Source organism: Bos mutus, chromosome 18, assembly GCF_027580195.1.
Source record: "Bos mutus isolate GX-2022 chromosome 18, NWIPB_WYAK_1.1, whole genome shotgun sequence".
Lineage (NCBI taxonomy): Eukaryota > Metazoa > Chordata > Mammalia > Artiodactyla > Bovidae > Bos > Bos mutus.
This window is the reverse complement of record NC_091634.1, coordinates 1,772,300-1,795,196: the sequence shown is the minus strand read 5'-3', so window position 1 is coordinate 1,795,196 and position 22,897 is coordinate 1,772,300. Positions and strand designations below refer to the sequence as shown.

The 22,897-nt window shown below is 51.3% G+C and overlaps 1 protein-coding gene across 1 annotated transcript; it reads right to left on the bottom strand.

Annotated features, from left to right (window-relative positions):
- Positions 1-9,829: 9,829 nt before the first annotated feature.
- LOC102270435 (uncharacterized) lies at positions 9,830-18,803 on the bottom strand. Its single transcript, XM_070387071.1, has 7 exons — positions 18,623-18,803; positions 16,232-16,321; positions 15,559-15,650; positions 14,164-14,314; positions 11,855-11,944; positions 11,305-11,396; positions 9,830-10,158 (listed from the first exon to the last, which is right to left on the bottom strand). Exons 2-7 carry the CDS (start codon positions 16,299-16,301, stop codon positions 9,946-9,948), a joined length of 708 nt encoding a protein of 235 aa, XP_070243172.1. The 5' UTR covers positions 16,302-16,321; positions 18,623-18,803; the 3' UTR covers positions 9,830-9,945.
- Positions 18,804-22,897: the final 4,094 nt, after the last annotated feature.

Sequence of the window (22,897 nt, the reverse complement as noted above, 5' to 3'; positions counted from 1 at the left end):
GGTCTGAAAATTAACCAACAAAGACAGATTAACAGGAAAAAAGCTTACAACTTATTTTGATATGTTTTAACTGACACAGGAGCCTTCCTAAGGAAATGAAGACCTACCTAAAGAAACCGACTTGAGTATTTCAAACTAGGTTTGATGAGGCATGGACAGTTGTGGAAGAATATGATAGATTAAGGAATAAGAGGTAAGTGTAATAAGCTGGCAGAAACTTAGCAAGGCCCGTGTGTTAGTCTTCTTCTTGGAAGTGTTCCTCAGCCTTTACAGATAAGAATGCTCCTTTCCTCCTGGTATAGGGAGGGTACCTCTCCCATTAGGGAATTATGACTTGCTTTACGGAAGAAGGGGGAAGGGGAAGTGAGAGTGAACTTCCTGCTTCTGCTGTTTTCTCAAACTGCTTCACCTTCAATATGCCAGGTGCCATATTTTGGGGTGAGGTATTCTGAACCCCATCATATGTCAAATGATTAAAGTGGTGTCTGAGATCTATACAGGCAGTTTATATGTTGACTACAATTTTATTAGAAGACTCTTGAGAGTCCCTTAGACTGCAAGATCAAACCAGTCAATCCTTCATCGGAGGGACTGACATTGAAACTGAAGCTCCGATACTTTGGCCACCTGATGCGAAGAGTCGACTCCTTGGGAAAGACCCTGATGCTGGGAAAGACTGAAGGCAGGAGAAGGGGATGACAGAGGATGAGACGGTTGGATGGCATCACTGACTCAATGGACAAGGGTTTGAGCAAACTTTGGGAGATGATGAAGGAGAGGGAAGCCCGGCGTGCTGCGGTCCATGGGGTCTCAAAGAATCGGACATGACTTAGTGACGGAACAATAACAGCAACACAAAAAGTAAGAAATAACAGTGGTTGAGGAAGGAAGGGAGATAAGGGGGCAGCAAGATGGGCGTTTCTAACAGGGATCGTTGATTCCTGATTAGAAGTCATCAAAGAGTTAACACAGCTTGGGGTCCAGAGGAAAAACAGGTCAACAGCCCAGCTTGGAATGTCCCCGGGAGTCACGCACTAAATGCCAGACCTGATGCAAAGCTCTCTGTTGTGTACATTTCCATCTAATTAAAGAAGCAGACATTTTTCTCAGAATCCACTTGAAACCAGAGAAGGCAATGGCAACCCATTCCAGTACTCTCGCCTGGAAAATCCCATGGACGGAGGAGCCTGGTAGGCTGCAGTCCATGGGGTCGCTAAGAGTTGGACATGACTGAGTGACTTCGCTTTCACTTTTCACTTTCATGCACTGGAGAAGGAAATGGCAACTCACTCCAGTGTTCCTGCCTGGAGAATCCCAGGGACGAGGGAGCCTGGTGGGCTGCCGTCTATGGGGTCGCACAGAGTCGGACACGACTGAAGCGACTTAGCAGCAGCAGCAGCCACATGAAACATCCAGAGGTCAGGAGACTCCCACTTCTAAGTCACACACTTGTCTTAAGTGCACGTCAACTTCTTGGAAGTTCGTATCTTGTTCTGGATCTTGTTTTTCTCACTTTTTCTTATTTTCTAGGCTGAAGGTAACTCACGAACATTTTCTTATGCATGGGGGTCTTGTCCAGGGTGACTGCCAGGGGCACGACACAGAATCAGCGTTAAAAAGCTGTATGTTCAACTTACGGTTGCTGAGGGGAAGGATGGGGGAAAGGGGTGGTTAGGGAGTTTGGGACAGACATGTGCACACTGCTGTATTTAAAATGGAGAACGAACAAGGACCTACTGTAAGCATGAGGAATTCTGCCCAGTGGTAAGTGGCAGCCTGGATGCGAGGGGAGTTTCGGGGAGAACGGAAAAATCTGTATCTATGGCTGAGTCCCTTTGCTGTCCACCTGAAACTATCTCAGCATTGTTAATTGGCTATACTCCAATATAAAATAAAAAGTTAAAAAGTTTGTGTTCAATATATTAGCAGCACCTCTTAAAAGATCATAACTAGGAGGTTACACTGTCCTTAATGGTTTTCTAACTCCTTATGTTAAAATCAGAGCAGCAAGAGTAGATACAAGGATATGTGTTCATACATATTTAAGATGTCACAATATGGAATCACCTAAAAACAATGTATGCACATTTTACTCTTGATTTTTATTTGCTGAAAGAGAATATTATTAAGACAAAAAGGAAAAATCATCCCCCCTGAACATGATATTACCCCCGTGGTTCTTGCTGCCATGCAAATACTTTATTTAGTCATCGTATATACGACTTAAAAAAAAAAAAAACTTTTTGTTTTGTACTGAGGTATAACCAGTTAACAATGTTGTGATAGTTTCAGGTAAACAGTGAAGGGACTCAGCCATATATATATATATATTTACCCATTCTCCCTCAAAGACCCCACCCATCCAGGCTGCCACGTGACATTGAGCAAAGCTTCCTGTGCTATACAGTAGGACTTTGTTGGTTATCCATAAGTTTAACCATAAGAACAAACCATAAGTTTGTTCTCTAAGTCTGAGAGTCTGTGACGTAACTTCATTTATATCATTTCATTTTAGGCTTCACATGTGAGGGATGCCATATGACGTTTCTCCTTCTCTGTCTGATTTCCTTTGCTCAGTATGACGATCTCTAGCTCCATCCATGTTGCTGCAAATTGCAGTATTTCATTCTCTTTAACGGCTAACATTCCATTGTGCTGTGTACAACTCTTATTGTATGTATATATTTTACACTTTACATAACTTACTATGTTGTCTCTTTAAAATGAGTATCCCTAAGATCTAATAAGAGTACATCATGAGAAATGCCGGGCCAGATGAAGCACAAGCTGGAATCAAGATTGCTGGGAGAAATATCAATAACCTCAGATGACACCACCCTTATGGCAGAAAGTGAAGAAGAACTAAAGAGCCTCTTGATGAAAGTGAAAGAGGAGAGTAAAAAGTTGGCTTAAAGCTCAACATTCAGAAAACAAAGATCATGGCATCCGGTCCCATCACTTCATGGCAAATAGATGGAGAAACAGTGGAAACAGTGGCTGACTTTATTTTTGGGGCTCCAGAATCACTGCAGATGGTGACTGCAGCCATGAAATTAAAAGATGCCTACTCTTTGGAAGAAAAGTTACACCCAACCTAGACAGCATATTAAAAAGCAGAGACATTATTTTGCCAACAAAGGTCCGTCTAGTCAAGGCTATGGTTTTTCCAGTACTCATGTATGGATGTGAGAGTTGGACTATAAAGAAGGCTGAGTGCTGAAAAATTGATTCTTATGAATTGTGGTCTTGAAGACTCTTGAGAGTCCCCTGGACTGCAAGGAGGTCCAACCAGTCCATCCTAAAGGAAATCAGTCCTGGGTGTTCATTGGAAGGACTGATGAAGCTGAAACTCCAATCCTTTGGCCACCTGATGTGAAGAGCTGACTCATTTGAAAAGACCCTGATGCTGGGAAAGACTGAAGGCAGGAGGAGAAGGGGACGACAGAGGATAAGATGGTTGGATGGCATCACCGACTCAATGGACATGAGTTTGGGTAAACTCTGGGAGTTGGTGATGGACAGGGAGGCCTGGCGTGCTGTGGCTCATGACGTCACAAAGAGTCAGACACGGCTGAGCAACTGAACTGAACTAAAGATCTAATAAATACCCACATCCATAAAAAAGCTGAAAGTTCAAGTGAATTTTATAACATTCAGCCTAGTTCAGGGCTCCTTAACCTCAGAGCATTGCTCACTGGGGCCTGGATGACTGGGGGGCCATCCTGTGCATCACAGGCTGTTGGAAGCAGCGTCTTCCGCCTCTACCCACTAATCCCCTGTCCTCAAACTGTGATAAAATGCTGCCAGACACCCTCTGGGGACAGGCAACCACTCCCAGATGGGAAACAGTGGCCAGAGCGATGTGAAGAATGTGTTTTTGTACAGTGTGATCTATCTCCTGCATATCTTTGAACATTTATGAGCCCGAGCACAGACGCAAACATGCACCACATCTGAAGGGCCGTGAGCCGAGTGATGGAGAATGTTGAGCGGACGATAAACATCACCCTGACCTCCAGGGAGGAGGAGGCACAGGAGATGGAATTCAATCATGTGGCAAATGATGAAATCAACCCAGCCTGCATGATGGAACGCTAACAGAGACCTGGGACCCCCATGATGGAACACTAACAAAGACCCGGGACCCCCATGATGAAACACTAACAAAGACCTGGGACCCTCAATGCTTGAATGAGCCTCCCTGGGGACACTCCTGGATGTGCAGGAAGGGGAGGCGCCCCGAGGACCCCAAAGCCCAGTGCATCTCTGCATTTGAGCATCACAGCGACTTCCCTGGTGGTGCCAGGGCTGGGCCTCCCCGCTCCCAGTGCAGGGGGCCTGGTTCCATCCCCGGTCAAGGAACTAGATCCCACATGCTGCAACTAAGAGTTTGCCTGCTGCAACTTAGGCCAGGCACAGCTAAATGAATAAAAATAGCTATTAATGTATATATCCACATATATAACATCACACTGTGAGCACGGCACTTTCCTGAATTCTGTGAGCCCCTCTAGTGAATAACAGAACTCGAGGGAATTGAGGAATCCCAAATTTGTGGCCAAATGATCAGAAGAGTGGGCAGCCTGGGAACCCGCAGAACACTTGTCTGGTGTCTAAAGAGAGGGCAGTCTTGTGTACCCCCCACCAAGTTAGGTATATAGACCCCAAATTCTGTGACAGAAACTGGGACAAGGCAGGTGAATGAGAGCGAAACCCACAAAGACTTATTAGCATGTGTCTTGTAGAGTGTGAGACACACGGAAGCACCCAGAGATGAGTGACTCAAAGAGGGGTCAGAATTTGCAGTCTACGTACCTAACTTGTGGGCTTTCTGGTGGCTGAGACATTAAAGAATCTCTCCCGCTGGCTGGGGAGGCTGGAGACTGTTGCACAGGTCTGTGCTGTGTATCAGCTTCAGGTGTACAGCGAAGGGACTCAGTCAGACAGATATACGAATCCGCTCTCAGAAAGGCCATTTTGATACCTGGCAAAAAGGTAGCAAACATGAGTTCATTTTTCCCTCACGGGGACACAGCAAACACAGGTTCCCAGGGGGCTGTGAAAGGAGTCACTTCCCGGCCCCCCGGGGGAGAGGAGCCGGGCAGGTCCGGCAGGATGGAGACCTTCGAGCACGGCGCTCATCTCCCCTTCTCGCCTCATTACTCCCGAAAGCAGAGCGACATCATTTCCAAAAGCCCTCGAGGATTTCCCCAGTCGTGACTTTACATTCATCTCAGGAGGCCGTGCCTCTAGGTGACTTTAAACCCTGGACTGAGTACCACTGTGTACCGGATGGCATTTCTGAAACCAGAAGTCCACGTTTATTATTTTAAAAATACACACTTGGCAGCCGATGCCTGATGGAGGTTTTGCACCCCTTCCCCTCCCCCATCCTGTTCTCTGCCCCTCAGGGGGTTCAGCTCAAGGATTCAGGGTCTCGCTTTGGGTGACTGCAACTGGAAAATCTCCAGCAGGAGTTAGAAACCAGCCTCAGTTCCTTCCCCTTCAATCCCTTTCCTGCCCCTTCCCGGCTTGGGAACAGAAACAGCGGGGAGCTGCACACACACACCTGCACCTCTCCCCCACCCCCCGCTGCAAGCCTCCGGGGGCATGTCAGAGGAGCCTCTGCTTCTTTTATACATACTTGCAAAAGTGAAAAATTCTTACTGCGTACGTGTCACTCGGGCTTCGCCTGTGGCGCAGGGGTAAATATGCTCGCTATTGCAGGAGACGCGGGTTCGATCCCCGGGTGGGGGAGATCCCCTGGAGGCGGGCGTGGCAACCCGCTCCAGTATTCGTGCCTGGAGAATCCCACGGACAGAGGAGCCTGGCGGGCTACAGTCCACGGGGTCGCACAGAGTGGGACAGGACTGAGCGACTAAACGACAATTTTATTGTTCTTAGCCGGTGAGGGTCAGAAGACTTCTCCCGCCACCCGCTCTCCGGGGGGTCTCAGATCCCCTGCTGTGGCCCCGGCCGTGAGCCCCGCGCTGCCCGCCAGCCGGGAAGACGCAGCCGCGAGGGCCCCTCGGCGCCGGCCCGCTAGGTGGCAGCAGGCCTCCGCGGGAGCCCAGGCCGCCCGTGCGCCCGGCCCGGCCGGTCGGCCCCTCCCAGGCTCCCGGGCAGCGCCCCCTCGAGACCACCCCGCACCCGCACACCCGCTCCCAGGGCGCCCCCTCGCCTTCCCTCTGCGCCTGCAGCGCCACCCGCTGCAGCCCCGGCCCCCTCCGCCCCCCAGCCGTGAGCACCGCCCCCTACCCTTCAGAACCGCAGCGGGGGACTGACCCCGCCCCCCCAACCCGGCTGAGACCCGGCGCTCGTGCCCAGGGGCACGGAGTCGGGGAGGGGGGGCGGTTGGCGCAGTGGTGGCCCTGGCATCCCGCGTGGGGCGGGGGCCCTAAAAACGTGCCTGGGGACCAGCAGGACAAAAGCGCGGAAGGAGCGGCTCACGACCCCCGCAGCCAACCCGGGTCCACACGGGTACTCGGATCGAGCGGTTAAAACAGTGGCTGAAACAAATTTGTTGTTCTCAGGGTTGGAGGACTGGAAATTCTGGCCTCACACCCACTTTGTGAGCCAGCCTTCCGGCATCACTGTTTCCCTGGCGGGGGTTCCACCTGGGCCCCGCCAGTGCCCTTTCCCCATCTGGCCCACCGCCCCGCCCCGCCCCGGGCCCAGGTCTTCCAGGAGATGGCAAGTGGGGTTCACAGGGAAGAACCGTGTTATATTTCAGAGCCACGAAGACCCAGGGGCCTGGATGCCCGGGGCGGGGGTGGCACTGGGGTCTGGGGGCCCACCCTGCACAATCTTCAGATACACAGAGACCCCCCAGGCACGCGGTGACCCCTCTCCCAAATACCCACACACTCACTGCTGCTCACAATGGCCTACTCTCAAACCCCCAAGATGGTGGCAACTGAGACGCTCTTGAGATGGGCACACAGTTGTCGAAACACACCCCGCCTGGCCTGTCTGTTAAGCATGGTCCTTACCCTTAAGGATGGTCTCTGGTCAGACCTTAATTAAATGGACTCCCAGCACAAAAGATGAGAAATAATGTAAGCATTTGGGTAGCTGGCACTTTGGGACTATTATGAACGGGCCTGTTATGAACATTCTTTATACATATGCATGTATATATGTAAAGTTTATATATACATACATATATGTATATATATGATTCATTGGAAACACTGATGCTGAAGCTGAAAGTCCAATACTTTGGCCCCCTGATATGAAGAACTGACTCATTTGAAAAGACTCTGATGCCGGGAAAGATTGAAGGCGGTAGGAGAAGGGGATGACAGAGGATGAGATGGTTGGATGGACCGACTCCATGGACATGAGTTTGAGTAAACTCTGGGAGTTGGTGGTGGACAGGGAGGCCCGGTGTGCTGCAGTCCGTAGGGTCACGAAGAGTCAGACGCGACTGAACTGAACTGAACTGAACTGATATATATATATATGAGTTAACCTCTATTTTTGCAGGCAAATTCTTTACTGTCTGAAACACAAGGGAAGCCTATATATACTGGCAGGCTGCAGTCCATAGGGTCGCAAAGAGCAGACACTACTGAAGCAGCAGCACACATATATATGAGTTAATTTTTGTTTTTGTTTTATGGAAGTATAGTGGATTTATGATGTATTAGTTTCTGGTGCACAGCAAAGTGATTCAGATAGAAATATATATGATTTTTCATTACAGGATATTAGATAGAGCTCCCTGGGCTATGCCACAGGACCTTATGTATTTTTGTATATAGCAGTTTGTATCTCCTAATACAGAATGCTTAATTTGTCCCTTCCCCAACCCCTTTCCCTTTTGGTAATTATAAGTTTGTTTTCTATGTCTGTGCATCTGTTTCTGTTTCCTAAGTTCATTTGTATGAAATTCCATCTATAAGTTATATCATAAGGTATTTGTCTTTCTCTGACTTCACTCAATATGATCATCTCTAGATCCATCCATGTGGCTGCAAATGGCATAATTTCATTCTTTTTGATGGCTGAGTAATATTCTGTTGTATGTATGCACCGCATCTTCTTCATCCATTCATCTGCTGATGGGCACTTCAGTTGCTTCTATGTCTTGCTATTGTAAACAGTGCTGCTCTGAACATAGGGGTGTATGTATCTTTTCCAAGTAGTGTTTTCTTCAGATATATGCCTGGGAGTGAGATTGCTGGATCATATGATAGCTTTATTTTTAGTTTGTAAGGAACCTCCACACTGTTCTCTAGAGTGGCTGCACCAGTTTATATTCCCACCAATAGTGTAGGAGGTGCCATGAAACATTTTTGTACACACCCTCTGTTAGCTTAATATGCATTTCTATTGGGAATATACCCAAGAACGGGGTTGTTGGGGTCGGACATTCATATGTGCAGTTATGCCAGCCACCAGTTTTCTCTTCTAAAGAGCAGCACCAATCTACACTTCCGCAACAATGTGTGAGAGTTCTAGGAGTTTCACTGCCTCACCAACCCTCATGTTTTTCCTTTAGTCAGTCTGAGGGATATGTGCTTGTACCCCTGAAATCTGGTTTTTGAAAGCAAAACTTTTGAAAGAAATTTCTCAAGCTGAATAGATTATAAATATCAGCAAAATTAAAACTGCAAAAAATAGAAGATAGAGAAAGAGAGAGAGACTTTTTTTGTTTTAATGAATCCACCTTGTTATGACTTGGGATTCTTGTGAAATGCATGTATTATCTTACAGAGAAAACTCACTCTATAGTCTTCTAAATTGTTGAGGTGCTGAAGCTCACGGGTGATCATTTTACTTCTCAGAAATGAGTGGGTACTTTCCTATATAACAGAGGGCTGGAAACTGGTGATAATCTTAAAACGAGCCAGCACCAAAGAACTGTCATAAATATCTCATAAGCCGTAAAGTCACCAATACCTGCATAGAATGAGGAACTGGAAAAGATTCGGATTGAGTCAACAACAGAAAAGCCCTGGGAGAAGCGCACTGCAGGGGAGTAAACAGCCAGGGCAAAGGCCCGGAGTCAGGGTTTTTGTTGCTTGCCACCGAAGGAGTCTGATACAAAGGATGGTTGTTGTTGTTTAGCTGCTGAGTCCTGTTGACACAGACTCTGGAGTCAGCCTCCCTGGATTTGAATCCTGGCTTGGATGATCTGTGTGACCTGAAGCAAGTGACGGGCACTCTGTGCCTCTGTTCTCTTATCTCAGAAAGAGACAGAATAACAGAACTGGCCACATGGTCGTGAGCATTAAGGGGATCAAAATGTGTAAAGACACTGGCTTGCGGCCTACCGCATGGTCAATGCCCAAGAAAAGTTCCTCATTCTAATTATCTGCATAAAAAGGGAGGAGATTCTGGTCAATGGAGGAGAGATACAGAATTGAAGAATACATTTATTCACTTGGGTGTTCATCACAACACGTGCTGGGGATAAATTAACATAACACACCCAGTCGGAGGTGAACACATTATCCGTTCTCCTTTGCTATAGTGATAGAAGCTATTGGATGACACATGATTGCCCGGCTAAGGACTACAGTTCCCGGCATCCCTTGCAACTAGATGTCACCATGTGACCGTCTCTGGCCAATGAGCTGTGAGGAAAAGTGATCTGGGCTTCTTGTAGGAGTCACCCTTTGAAGGACTGAAGCATGTCTTCCTCTCTCCTCATCCCCCTACTTGCCCCGAACCAGAATGTGGACTGGGTGTCGGGGTGAGCCCTCTCCAGCCACGTGGCACAGAGCACCGAGGTCAAAGGACCCTGGCTGCCCAACTCCACGGAGCTGCACCGCCCCGGTCCTGGGAGTTTCACACACAGACCACACACAGCCTTGAGAGAGACAGCAAGTTGGGTTTATTGAAGCCGCTGTATTGGGGGATTTTACACTACGGTAGCCCAGCATGCATGATTCGGGGGCGCGCGGTCAGGAGCGGGAAGCGGAGGGCCCTCAGCGTTTAGGAAGCAGTGACGAAGCTGAGGCAGCACAGGGGGCACTCGCACACCTTGACCTCGCGGAACTCCAGCACAGGCATAGGAACGACGGTGCAATTCGGGTCCGATTTCGAACCGTCAGGAGCCGCCTGGGGCTCGGGCTCGGGCTCCGGCTCGGGCTCGGGCTCAGGCTCAGCGTCATCCGGTTCCAGGTAGTAGCTGAAGCAGACACTCGGCTGGAAGGAAAGAGAACAAAGAAACAAGAGGGGAATGTCAGTGTCACACTAGTGACATTTTGGGGTCTTGTCATTCCTTGCAGAGTGTGTGTGGGGGGGGGGGGCATCCTGTGCTTTGCAGAATCTTGAGTACCATCAATATTATATCTAAATATATATTTTTAAAAACATGCAAATAGAATATGTGGCAACACTCGGTGAATTTTGATAATCTTTGTACTGTTTTTTAAAAAATCTTGGATTCTCACATTAATTCCTAATACGAAAACTTCTTTAAGAGTAGTACTAGTCGCACTAGTAGGTAAGACATTCTCGCAGGCAATCTGACCCAGGGCCTCCCCTGACCTCTCCCCAAGGGCCTCCTGGTTCTCACCAGGGTCTCTCCAGCCTCCCCTCCTGCCTGTTAAGAAGACCCAGAGACAGAGCAGACGCCTCATTGGCCAAGGGTGAGTCACGTGCCCAGCCCAGGCCCAATCACTGGGAATCTTGGCACTGCCGGCTCTGATTGGTCAGGGACGTAGGCTCTGATTGGTTAGGGACGTACCTGGAGCTGGTCTGAGGATGGGATCAAATCCATCCAAAGTGCGTGGGGACAGGAGCGCCCCCCAGAAAAGTCAAGGGGGTTAGTAGGAGAAGGAGGACTGGTACCCAGGTAGACAAGGCCATGCTTGCCTCCGCAGGAAGGACCGTTCCCTAATTCATTTCTTCATTTAATCAGCCCGAGTGTATACAGTGGCTGACACTGGTTACATCTGATCTAGACAGGGGATATGTCACTGAACAACTTCTCTAGGAGGGGAGACAGATGATGAACACACAGATTCAAGGTATGTTCTTAGGTAGCAATAATTATCTGATGAAAATTCAGCATGGCAGGGGGTTAGAGAGAAATGGTGCAAAAGTGAGCAAGGGAGGCTTCGTGGAGGAGGTGGCATTGGAGCCGAGATTGGAATTTAGGAAACAGAAGGAAGGCAGGAAAGAGGGCAACACCCCCCAGAGGATGGTGGCCATATCCTGGGGGGGGGGCATGGACAAGGGGCACCCAGCCACCCAAGGGTCTCTGCTGCACAGAGGAAGTGGTAGATGTGCCTGACCTCTCATAACCTAGGGGATCTCAGGTCAAAGAAAGGAAACAAGCAGGCTTACTATGGGACAGAACGGCAGGACCTTGAAAGACAGTCTTCCCTTCATTCCTCTGGGCTTCTTCTTAGGCTCATCAGGGTTCTCAGAAAGCAGAGCTGTGTGGGGGGGAGGAAAGAGGTGTGAGACCATCTTGCCTGCTGGGGCTTGAGAAACTCAGTATCTTCATCATCATGAAACCAGTGACAAAAGCTAACACTTACTGAGTGCTTGCCATGTCCAGGCGCTCATGTACTTTACATGTATTAGCTTAACTGATTGCTCATAATGACTCTCTGAGACGGACACTATCATTGTCCCGCTTTAGAGATGAGGAAACTGAGGCAGAGAGGTGAGGACCCTGCTGCAGGCTGCAGACTCTGAGCAGAGGAGTGACAGACAGCCTGACACGAGGTGATGTCAGTGACTTCATCCTGTGTGTCCTCAGGGCCCCCTCCACAGGGGGAGACGCCTGCGTGGGACTGGGCCAGTCTCCAGAGTCAACCCCTCCTCATCACCTTGCCCTAGACCCTCCCATTCCCACCTGCCTATACTTTCCACCCCACGTGGGTCTCACCTCCTTTCTCCGGAGGCTTGGTCTGCACCTCCTCGGCTTCCTTGTCCTCGATGGTGCTCAGAGGCAGCATCATGACGCGGCAGGCCCTCCCTAGAGACGAGACAGAGCAGTTAATGCCTGGGCGGTGGAGCCGGGGGGCCTGGGTGTGGCTCTCAGAGCTCGGGTGGACTCAGACAGCTCCATCCCTTCCCAGGTCTCCAGGTCCCCAGCATCCAAGGGGACGGGCTGGCAATGGCTCCTGCTGGTTTCCTCCAAGGCCCAGGGTGTGATCTGGGGAGAGCGGTTGTCATGGCGCCTGGCAAGGACAAGGGCAGGGCTCGTGGTACCTGGGGCTCACCCCCCTTTAAAACTAGAACAACTGTGACACGAAGTGCTGGGACCAGGAAGCTGCAGCTCGGCTAACTGGGTATCCAAAGGGCCTCTGGAGTCTGGCATACAGCAGGCACTCAGTAAGTGCACTTGTGGAGCAGTCTCAGTGCTGTCTTTCAGCTCCGTCCCAGGGCTCCCAGGCAGCCTGCCCAAGGGGTTCAAACAGGCCCTCCCCTCCTGTCCTGGGCCCCTCCAGGTACAGGAGGCATCAGTCCTGCTCTCAGGACCATGGTGAGGGGAGGGGCCGGGCCCTAGACCTCCCAGCACAGCCCTGGGGCGGGGCCAGCCCTGCAGGAAGGGGGCCCGGCACAGGCTCAGTGTGGGGACCCCACCTCTGCCCCAGTATCACCCTGGGCAGGACTTGGGCTGTGTGTCTGGGGAGTGGACTTGGGGGAATTCCAGCCTGCTAGTCACTAACTGGGGATCTCAAGGATCAAGTTTGCCAGATTTAACAACTACATTATAACAAATACACAGCAAACTGAGATGTGAATTTCATATACACGGGTCATATTGCACTATAACAAGTCCCAAACACTGCATGGTAAGTGTCTACCTAAAAATCATTTATTTAATATACTAACCTATGTTTATGTATATATCCCTGGAAATACTTGGGACATACTTATGTCCAAAGGTAATTCATGATTTGCCTGAAATTCAAATGTAAGTAACCCTCCTACATTTTGGATGGCACGGAGATCAAACCAATCAATCTTAAAGGAAATCAATCCTGAATATTCATTGGAAGGATTGATGCTGAAGCTGAAGCTCCAATATTTGGCCACCTGATGAGAAGAACTGACTCATTAGAAAAGACCCTGATGCTGGGAAAGACTGAAAGTAGGAAAGGAAGGGGACGACAGAGGATGAGATGGTTGGATGGCATCACCCACTGGATGGACATGAGTTTTGAGCAAGCTCCAGGAGTTGGTGATGGACAGGGAGGCCTGGCGTGCTGCAGTCCTTGGGGTCGCAAAGAGTCGGACAGGACTGAGCAGCTGAACTAAACTGATCCTGCGTTTTACCTGATAAGCTCTAATTCAGGGGTTATTAACTCTTGTTATGTCAATTCTCCCTTCCAGAAAAAAATGAGTAAAATTAATTATTAAACATGAAGCTTAAATATGGTTAAATTGACACATATTCAGAACACATTATCTGGAAACAAAATCAACACCTCTGCCTTCTTTAAACCTTCTTTAAACATTTTAAAGAAACATAAGATGCAATCAGAGACCCTCACATATAATCCCGCAAAAAAAAGATGCATCAGTTTGGGGGAACTCTCTCTGGCGGACTCCCAGGCCCACCCTCAGCTTCGCCCGGGCCCCTCCCCCAGAGGCTGACCCTCAAAATCTCGCGCCCCAAACGTGCTCCCAGCCCCCACCCACAGCCACACAGGCGCACAGAACCACTGGAGGCGCAAAAGCTGTTTTCCACGCGCCCTTCTCATCAGCGAACTTCTCATGCGTCTTCCGTGAAACCCCAAACACATCCATAGGGCCTCCTGCCTCCTGCAAACTGCCCTCTGGACTCCCCATAAAGTCGTTAGCCTATGTTTCATTCTGCACTCGCTAGCTGACCCCTGACACCCCGCTGGCCTCCCAGGTTGGGAGCAGCCCCCGGACCTCCGCCTCCCCCATCAAACGGCAAAGTCCCCGGGTCCGCCCCTCCCGCCCCCAAAAGCTGGGAACTAGGACCCGGGCCCCCCTCCGCCTGTCCTGGAGGGGGTCCCCGCCATCCCCGCCTCCGGACACCCAACTCCGCGGGGCACCCATTCCTCTGTCCCCTCCAGGATTCGCTCCCCACAGTGGCCCCAGAAATCCTGGGGCCCGGAGTCCCCGCGCGGCTCGGAAGGGTCCGAGGCCTCCCGCCGCCCTCGGGGAGCCCCCGCCGCGCCCTCCCCGCGGAGATCCCCCGCCCCGAACTGCTCCAACCTTGATGGCCGGACCCTTCGGAGCTGCGGCCGCGGGAGCGACCTGCGGCCCCGGCCTCGGGCTCGGTCTCGATGTCCGGGCTGGAGCGCGCCGGCTTGCTCACCGCTTGTCCTGGGGGCGCGGGCAGGGCTGGATCCGAAGTCCAGGGCACCTGCGGGTGAACTCGCAGGAATGAAGAGCGCCGAGCGGCTCCGCATCACTCACGACGCCCCACCTCCACCCGCAACACAAGCGGGTGGTTAACAGCGTGCCTGCCGCCAGCACGGGCGTGCTGGCTTCACTTTTATTTTGGGGGGAGGGTCCCGGGCCTCCTCCTCCTCACCGCTTAGAGAAGCTGATACAGAGGGTGGCCTTGGGCGGCTTTAGGTGGAGGAGACTCAGTTGTGCAGGTAGCAAGGTAAGCAGTGGCTCTTAAACTTGTTACTCAGATACGAAGAAACACAGGCCCCACACGTAGAAACATGTATGTCTCATGTGTGCTGGACCCAAACAGCAAGTATCCACCCTGTGCATCAGAGTCACAAGAGTTTAAGAGTTTCCCTCCTTTTTCTAAGCATTCTCACACCTTCTCCTGAACTGATGCCAGCCTGCATCTATTCGAAGCACCGTCATTCACCACTGTCGTGGAAAGTGTCATGGCAAATTGCATAGCCTTTCTGGATCATCCAGTCTGCGTCTCAGCTACTGGATTTTACATGAAAACAGCCCTGACTCTACCTAAGGTTGGGGGTGGATGTGCCAAGAAACCCTTATTCACACAAACAAGCTGTGGGCTGAATGACGGTAGTCTGCCCACCGTTGACCTAGGGAAATTTTTGTGCTAGCTCCTGCTGGAAAAACAAGGGTGTTGTAGAAGGAGGACTGGTAGCCAGGTGGACAAGACCACAGCTGCCTTTGCAGGAGGGACCGTTCCCTGACTTATTCCCTCATTTAATCAGCCCGAGAGATTGCGTGCCTGGCGCTGGTTACATCTGTGCTAGGCAGAGGGGATATGTCATTGAACAACAGAAGAGGCTCTTGACCCCACAAAACTACTCTAGTAAGGGAGAGAGATGGTTGAAAAATAGGTACAAGGTATGCTGTCAATAATTACTCTGAAGAAAATTCAGGAAGGCAAGGGGCTGGAGAGGAACGGGGTGAAAGGGAGAAAGGGAGGCCTCATGGAGGAGGTGACATTGGAGCAGAAGTTGGAATTAGCAAGGAGGAGGCAGGAAAGAGGGCAGCACCCTCAAGGAAAACCATCCCGCCCCACAGGCTGGGGCCACATCCAGGACAAGGCAGGGGCAAGGGCCACCTGGGCACCCAAGGGTCTCTGGTGAGCAGAGAGGGTGGCAAATCTGCGTGATCGCTCAGCCAGGGGCCTCCGGTGAAAAGGGAGGGAGCAAACAGGCTTACCGCCGGGCAGAACGGCAGGACTCTGAAGGACACCGTTCCCTTCATTTTCTTGGACTTCTTCGGCAGAACATCAGGCTTCTTAGAAAAGAAGCCTGAGGGAGGAGGAAAGAGTCATGAGACCATCTGACCCTCTGAGGCTTGAGAAACTTGGTAATAATAGTCTTCATCATGAAACCCGTAACGGAGCTAATACGTGTGGAGTGTGTTCCAAACGTGCTTTTAAGTATTGTACACGCATTCGTTTATGTGGTTCTTCATAATAACTCTCTGAGATGGGTATTATCATCAACCCACTTTAGAGATGAGCGGACTGAGGTACAGAGAGGTAGGGACACTTGTTGGAGGTCACCCAGGAGTGAGTGAGACCTTCATTCAATTGTAACCCAAAGGCCCCCAGGGAACAGACAGGAAGTGTCAGGGAGGGAAGGGTCTGGGGTAAGAAAACAGGGGTGTCCAGGCCACAAAAAGGGGCCCAAACGGGCTCAGCTCCCAGGAGCTCCCAGCGGGCCGTGATGGGACCCGCTGACGGGAGGTGATGTCAGGGAGGTTGTATCCTGGGTGTCCCTGCCCGGAAGAGCCAGTGGAGACATTTGGTGACAGGGCCAATCTTCAGGATCATTGCTTTGCCCTGGAGACCTCCCCACTCCCGCCTGCCCAGTTTTCCGGGTCTCACCTCCTTTCTTCGGCGGCTTGGTCTTCACCGGCTCGGTCTCCTGGCTCTCGATGGTGCTCAGAGGCAGCATGGTGACTCCACAGGTGCTCCCTACGGACCGGAGACAGAGCAGTTAGTGCCTGGGCGGTGGAGCCGGGGGGCCCGGGTGTGGCTCTCAGAGGTCAGGTGGACTCAGACAGCTCCATCCCCTCCCCAAGTCCTCAGGTCCCCAACAGCTGAACGGACATATTGGCAATGCCACCTGCATAGAGTTGCTTCAAGGTCCAGTGTGTGATTTGGGGAGTGTGTGGCATGGTGTCTGGCAAGGGAAAGGGCAGGGTCCGTGGGTTTATGATCCTTTAAGAAACACAAGAAATATGACACAAAGTGCCAGGACCCTGGATGTGCAGCTCAGCAAACTAGTAGAGAAAGGGCCTCTGGAGGCTGGCATACAGCAGGCACTCAGTAAGCGCACCCGTGGAGCAGTCCCAGGGCTGTCTTTCAGCTCCGTCCCAGGGCTCCCAGGCAGCCTGCCCAAGGGGTTCAGACAGGCCCCCCTCTCCTGTCCTCGGCCCCTCCAGGTACACGAGGCTTCAGTCTCACCCTCAGGTCGGCGGTGAGGGGAGGGGCCGGCCGCAGACCCCCCAGCACAGCCCTGGGGTGGGGCCAGGCCTACAGGGAGGGGGCTCGGCACAGGCTCAGTGTGGGCTCCTCACCTCCGCCCCAGCATCACCCTGGGCAGGACGTGGCCAGTGTGTCTTGGGTGAGAACTGGGGGATTCCAGCCTGCCAGTCACTAGCTGGGGATCTCAACGATCAAGTTGGCCACGTTTAACAACAGCAATGTTATAATAAATACACAGTAAATGGAGATTTGAATTTCAGATACACGAATCAAGTTTTAGTTTAAGTAGTCTTTAAACACTGTGTGGGTCATATCTACATTTAAAAAAAATTATTAAAAATGTATTAGATTATCTTTACAGATGGGCTCCCAGGAAATATTTGTGACACATTTATACTAAAATGTAATTCAGTATCTGTCTGAAGTTTGAATTTAAGAAAGCAGCCTGCATTTTAACCTGGCAGGCCCGGATTCTGGGTTTTTTAACCTCTTGGGCTGTCAGCTTTCCCCTCCATGAAAATTAAGACTATAAATGATTAAACATGAGGATCAAATATGCTTAAAAACATACTGAGCACACATTATCTGGTAACCTAGCGTCAAACCTCTTCCTCTAAGCCTTTTTCGAAGAGGCATGAGACCCATCGCAGACCCTCACGCATAATCCTGCAAATACAGGGTGCGTCAAACAGCGCGGGACCCGCAGGCCAGATACGCACACACTCACACACACACAGTCAGTGGAAACACACGTTTTCAGATGCAGACTGCGGGAACCAGGGCCTAATGACGCAAACACACCTGCAGACAAGCCCAGGGAAATTCAGAGACCCCACCACGCAGGCGGGCAGGCCTGCCGCTCAGTGCTGAGCACCCTCCTCACAGGCAGTCCTGATCTCTCTCACACACTCTCTCACACACACACACACACACACACACACACACACACACCCTCCAGACAGGCACAGAGGCAGACCCACAGGCTGGAGTGACCCCCCACCCTCGCCAGTACACTTTCCCTCTGGGGGACCCCCAGACCCACCCTCAGCCTCCCCCGGCCCCTCCCCCAGAGGCTGCCCCTCAAAACCGCGCGCCCCAAACGTGCTCCCAGCCCCCACCCGCAGCCACGCAGGCGCACAGAACCACTGGAGGCGCAAAAGCTGTTTTCCACGCGCACTCCTCATCTGTGAACCTTGCTCTGCGCCCTTAGTGAACCCCAAACTCACCCAGAGGGTCTCCCCGGCTCCCCACCCATCACACCGCCCTCTGGATCCCCCCAGAATCATGTTCCCATCTTCTGTGTGGCCAGTTCCTTACCTGAGCCCGATACCGACTGCCCTCTCTGGTGTGCAGAGCAAACCTGTGCCTCCCGCCTCCTCCAGCAAACTGCGAAGTCCCGGGTCCGCCCTCCCGCCCCCCAAAACCTGGGGACCAGGACCCGGGCTCCCCGCCGCCTGCCCTGGAGGGGACCCCTGCCATCCCCGCCTCCGGACACCCCAGCCTCCTCTGTCGCCTTCAGTTTTCGCTTCTCCCAGTGACCAGTGAAATCTTTAGACCTGGAGTCTCCCCGAGGTGGAAGGGATCCGAGGGTCTCCATCGCCTCCAGGGGAAAACTTGGATTTCTCCAGGGCCCCCACCGCCCGCGCCCTGGGGTCTCGGGGCCCCCAGGCGGCAGCCCCCGCTCCCGCACCTCCTCCCGGGGCGCCCCCGCCCTGCTTGCGGGGACCCCCGGCCCGCGCCCCCGCCCTGCGGGCGCAGACCCCGCGGAGCGGCGGCCGCGGGACTGACCTCGGGACCGCTTCGGTCTGGGCGGCTGGGCAGGGCAGGCGGGCTGGTTCCGCGAGCGTCCTTGGTGCCTGAGCAGAGCCGGCTCCGGAGGCGCTCGGGGACGCGGTGGACAAACGCGCGCTTATGTACAGGCTGAGCCGCTCGGCGACTCGCGCAACCCCCAAGCCCGCCCCCAAGGCCGAGTCAGGTGGTTCAAACCGCCTCTGACACCAGCACAGGCGTCAGAGGTTCGCGGCAACTTGGTTATTAGGGGGGAGGGTCGGGGGCCTCTTGTTTTCGTTGCTTCGAGAAACCGATATAGGAGGTCATGATGGGCAGGTCTTAAGGGGACGAGAATGACCTTGTGCAGGTCATAAGAGTAAGTCAGTGGTTCTAAACTTGTGCTTAGAGTAAGAAGAGATGCCACACAGGTCGAAACACACGTATGTGTTAATAGCATGTGTCCTGGACTCAAACACAAAATATCTTTTAACGTTGGGCATCACGGGCACGGGAAGTTCAAGAGTTTCCCTCCTTTTGCTGATCATTCTCACACGTTCACCCGTGTGGATCGCAGTTTGCGGCTATTCAAGTCCGGGTCAGTCACCTTTCTTGGCCAGGGTGTGTGGCAGGTACTTTAGACTCCTGAGCCATCAGGTCTGTGTCGCAGCTGCTCCTCTTTGCATGAACCCGTCCTAGACAGTCCTAAGGATGGATGGAGTTATGTCAACATGCCCTTATTTACAGTCTGTGGGCTGGATGGTCATCATCTGCCCATGCTTGTCCTAAAGAATTTTTTTGTGCCAGCTCCTGGAGTAGATAAACCAAAAAGTTGCTGTGAAAAGTGCAGTTTGAACAGAAAGGTGAACAGATATGTGTTTTTAATATATATATATATATATAGTTTATGGAAATTTAAATCCTGTAAAGTATACTATAAAAATAGTAATATAGTCTTGGTATATGTGCAAAATTTGAAACAACCACCTTTAAAAACAGCTCTGGTGAGCCTGGGTGACTTCCCTATACGTTGGGGATCATTTTAGTTCCTATTTCATAGGATTCTGGTGAAGGTTACATGAGCTCATCTGTGGAAAGTGCTCAGCACCGGACCTGACAGATGGAAAGTGCCCGCGAAGTGTTAGAGTTTATCTAACACTATCAGTAACCACTTAGTTAATCTCTCCCAGGAGAGGGGGTGCCCTTTGGGGCAGGCACTGGCCACTCTGAGATTCAAAGTGCCCAGAGGACCGTGCAAGGAGCCAAGAGTCCCCAAGATGCACTGATAAGGTTTTTTCAGGAGACTGTGCTCCTTCACGTTCTCATAGCTGCAAGCCCACACCCTCGCTTTCTGGGGGCCACGGTAAGTGATAACCTAAGGGATCTAAACCAGTCCTGTCGCAGACCCTTCAGTGACCACGGAAATGTTGTGTATCTGCAGCGTCCAGGGCGGTAGCCTCTGGCCACATTCGGCGGCTGAATCCTGCCCTGAGCTGCCAAGAAACTCTGTTTTGAATTTTACTTAAGATTGATTTGTTTACATCGATTAGCTTCATGTGGTTACTTAGTGATTACTGTGTTGGAGAGCCAGAAAATTGTACCTAATTCCTTCTGAAATGCATCCCCCAGAGTGTCACTGACATTTGCGACCTGAACGTTCTTTGTTCAGGGGGTCTTCCTGGTCCACCGCACCGTGTTTAGAATGGTCTCTATCCACTAGAGTCTAGTGTGTTAGTTGCTCAGTCATCTCTGACTTCTTGCGACCCCGTGGACTGTAGCCCACCAGGCTCCTCTGTCCATGGGATTCTCCAGGCTAGGACCCTGGAGTGGGTTGCCATTTGCTTCTTCATCAGAGCCTAGTAGAGGGGCACCAATTTGGGACAACCTGAAATAGTGCCAACATTGCAGACAAGTTCCAGGAGGGGGCGCTGAAGTATCACCCCACATGAGAACTTCTGGTCTACCCAAAGATGTTGGCGGTGAAATGAAAGAAATCTCTATTCCCAGAGGTTCTCCGTGGTTTTCATGTGCGTTTCAGTTATAGGTTTTTTCCACACTCAGAAAGTTTACTGTCTTTTCCAGCTTGAACTCTCTGCTGGAGCAGCAGGGAGGAGACCTGCCTGAAGCCCACCCCCACGCCCCCGTCCTCGGTGCATCGTCACAACTGCCCCGAGGTGTGGGTTTTGCCGTGACGAGTAAGGGGTGAGCCCTCTGTGAAAGCTTCCCCACACTCAGGACTCCTGTGGGCTTCTCTGTGGCATGCAGGCTCTGAGGTCTCTGGACATTTGACTTACACAGAAAGTCTTTCCTCCTCATCTCTCACACTGATACCTGCATCCTCCCAGAGGCTCTTCCGATGCTTGAGAAGGGTCACCTGGCTGCTGAAGGCTCTCCCCCATTCCTGGCTTCCCTCCCAGGTGCCAGGCTGGGGAACCCTCTTGTGTTGTGACAGGTGGAAGCCCATGGACGTTGGGGATGTAGTCACAACTCTGCATTGAAGTAGACTGCAGACATGGCCTGTTTTCCACCCTGCCTTGTTTCTATCCCCTTTGTGCTTTAAGTGTGCAATGCCCCCTTGTTCTGAATTTGCATTTGGCCATGGAACGTGCTCTCGGCAGAGGAGGCTGGCAAAATATGATCCAGCAGAAGGTTGAAAAGTGCTTGTGAAATGACATTTGTTTCTCCCCTGCACCTCTACCAGTGCCATGAGGATGAACCTGCCCAAGCCAGCCTGTTGGAGGAGAAAAGACATTGAGAGCAGGGCCAGGTCTCCCCAGTCCCCCAGGAGAGGCCAGCCTAGGAGAGCTGAGGACCAGGGTCCACCAGGCGCCAGGAGGAGCTCAGAAATGGCACCACAGCCTCCTCCCTGACCTCATATGTCTTTTGTCCCTGAAGTTTGCCAACTAAAGGATGTTCCCCACCACACACCACCACCTACAGTTCACCCTGAAATGAATTCAGAATGAAGATCTGGGTGAGGCACTTATGTTCTGGGAGAAGTGGCAGAAAGAATCCTCTGAAAGCAAGTCCTTTGTCCGTTTCCTGTCTGCTCAATTATGTCCCACCTCTAAAATAAACTAATCACAGGAATGAGATCACTAAGTAATTGAAATTAACTCCTGACTTATGAAGAATTGACACTTTTGAACTGTGGTGTTGGAGAAGAATCTTGAGAGCCCCTTGGACTGCAAGGAAATCAAACCAGTCCATCATAAAGGAAATCAATCCTGAATATTCATTGGAAGGACTGATGCTGAAGCTGAAACTCCAACACTTCGGCCACCTGATGAGAACAAACTCATTGGAAAAGACCCTGATGCTGGGAAAGATTGAAGGCAGGAGGAGAAGGGGACGACAGAAGATGAGATGGTTGGATGGCATCACCAACTCGATGGACATGAGTTTGAGTAAGCTCCGGGAGTTGGTGATGGACAGGGAAGCTTGGTGTGCTGCAGTCCATGGGGTCACATGGAGTTGGACACGACTGAGCGACTGAACTGAACTAATATCCTCTCCTGAATGCCTTGTCTAACCTGTTGATACTTTTCCTGGATAAATAGAAGCATGACTAGCTCTCTTCCTCCAAAGTGCCCCTAAGCATCCAGAAGGCAGATTGAATGGGCAAGGTAACATCTGAAGAGACCTCAGCCAGTTCTGCATACAGTGGAGAATGGTGTAGAATCCAACCTCCTGCCTTGACGGTTCACAGAGATTCCTCCATTTTCCCAAAGGTCTGTATAATCAAAGCTATGGTTTTTCCAGTAGTCACGTACAAATGTGAGAGTTGGACCATAAAGAAGGCTGAGCACCGAAGAATTGATGCTTTCAAACTGCAGTGCTATAGAAGACTCTTTAGAATCCCTTGGACAGCAAGGAGATCAAACCAGTCAAGCTTAAAGGAAATAAACCCTGAATATTCATTGGAAGGACTGATGCTGAAGCTGAAAGTCCAGTACTTAGGCCACCTGATGGGAAGAGCTGACTCATTTGAAAAGCCCCTGATGCTGGGAAAGATTGAAGGCAGGAGGAGAAGGGGACAACAGAGGATGAGATGGTTGGATGGCATCACCAACTCAATGGGCATGAGTTTGAGCAAACTCTGGGAGACAGTGAAGAATAAGGAAATCTGGTGTGCTGCAGTCCATGGGTAACAGAGTTGGACACCATTTAGCAACTGAAAAAACAAAAGGCTGAGAAGAATGTCTTGAGTTGGTCCCTGGACACAAGCCCACCATCTCCCCAGGTGTCATCTTGTCTGATAAAAGCACCTTTCCTATCTGCTGACACCTGCCTCTT

What these genes read in the sequence shown, in the direction of transcription:
- LOC102270435 (XM_070387071.1), bottom strand. Translation starts at nt 16,301, where the DNA reads ATGCTGCCTCTGAGCACCATCGAGAGCCAGGAGACCGAGCCGGTGAAG. An exon ending in CAAGCCGCCGAAGAAAGGAG is followed by an intron (nt 15,651 to 16,231) that starts GTGAGACCCGGA and finishes CTCCTCCCTCAG; the next exon opens with GCTTCTTTTCTAAGAAGCCT. An exon ending in CAAGCCTCCGGAGAAAGGAG is followed by an intron (nt 11,397 to 11,854) that starts GTGAGACCCACG and finishes CCCCCCACACAG; the next exon opens with CTCTGCTTTCTGAGAACCCT.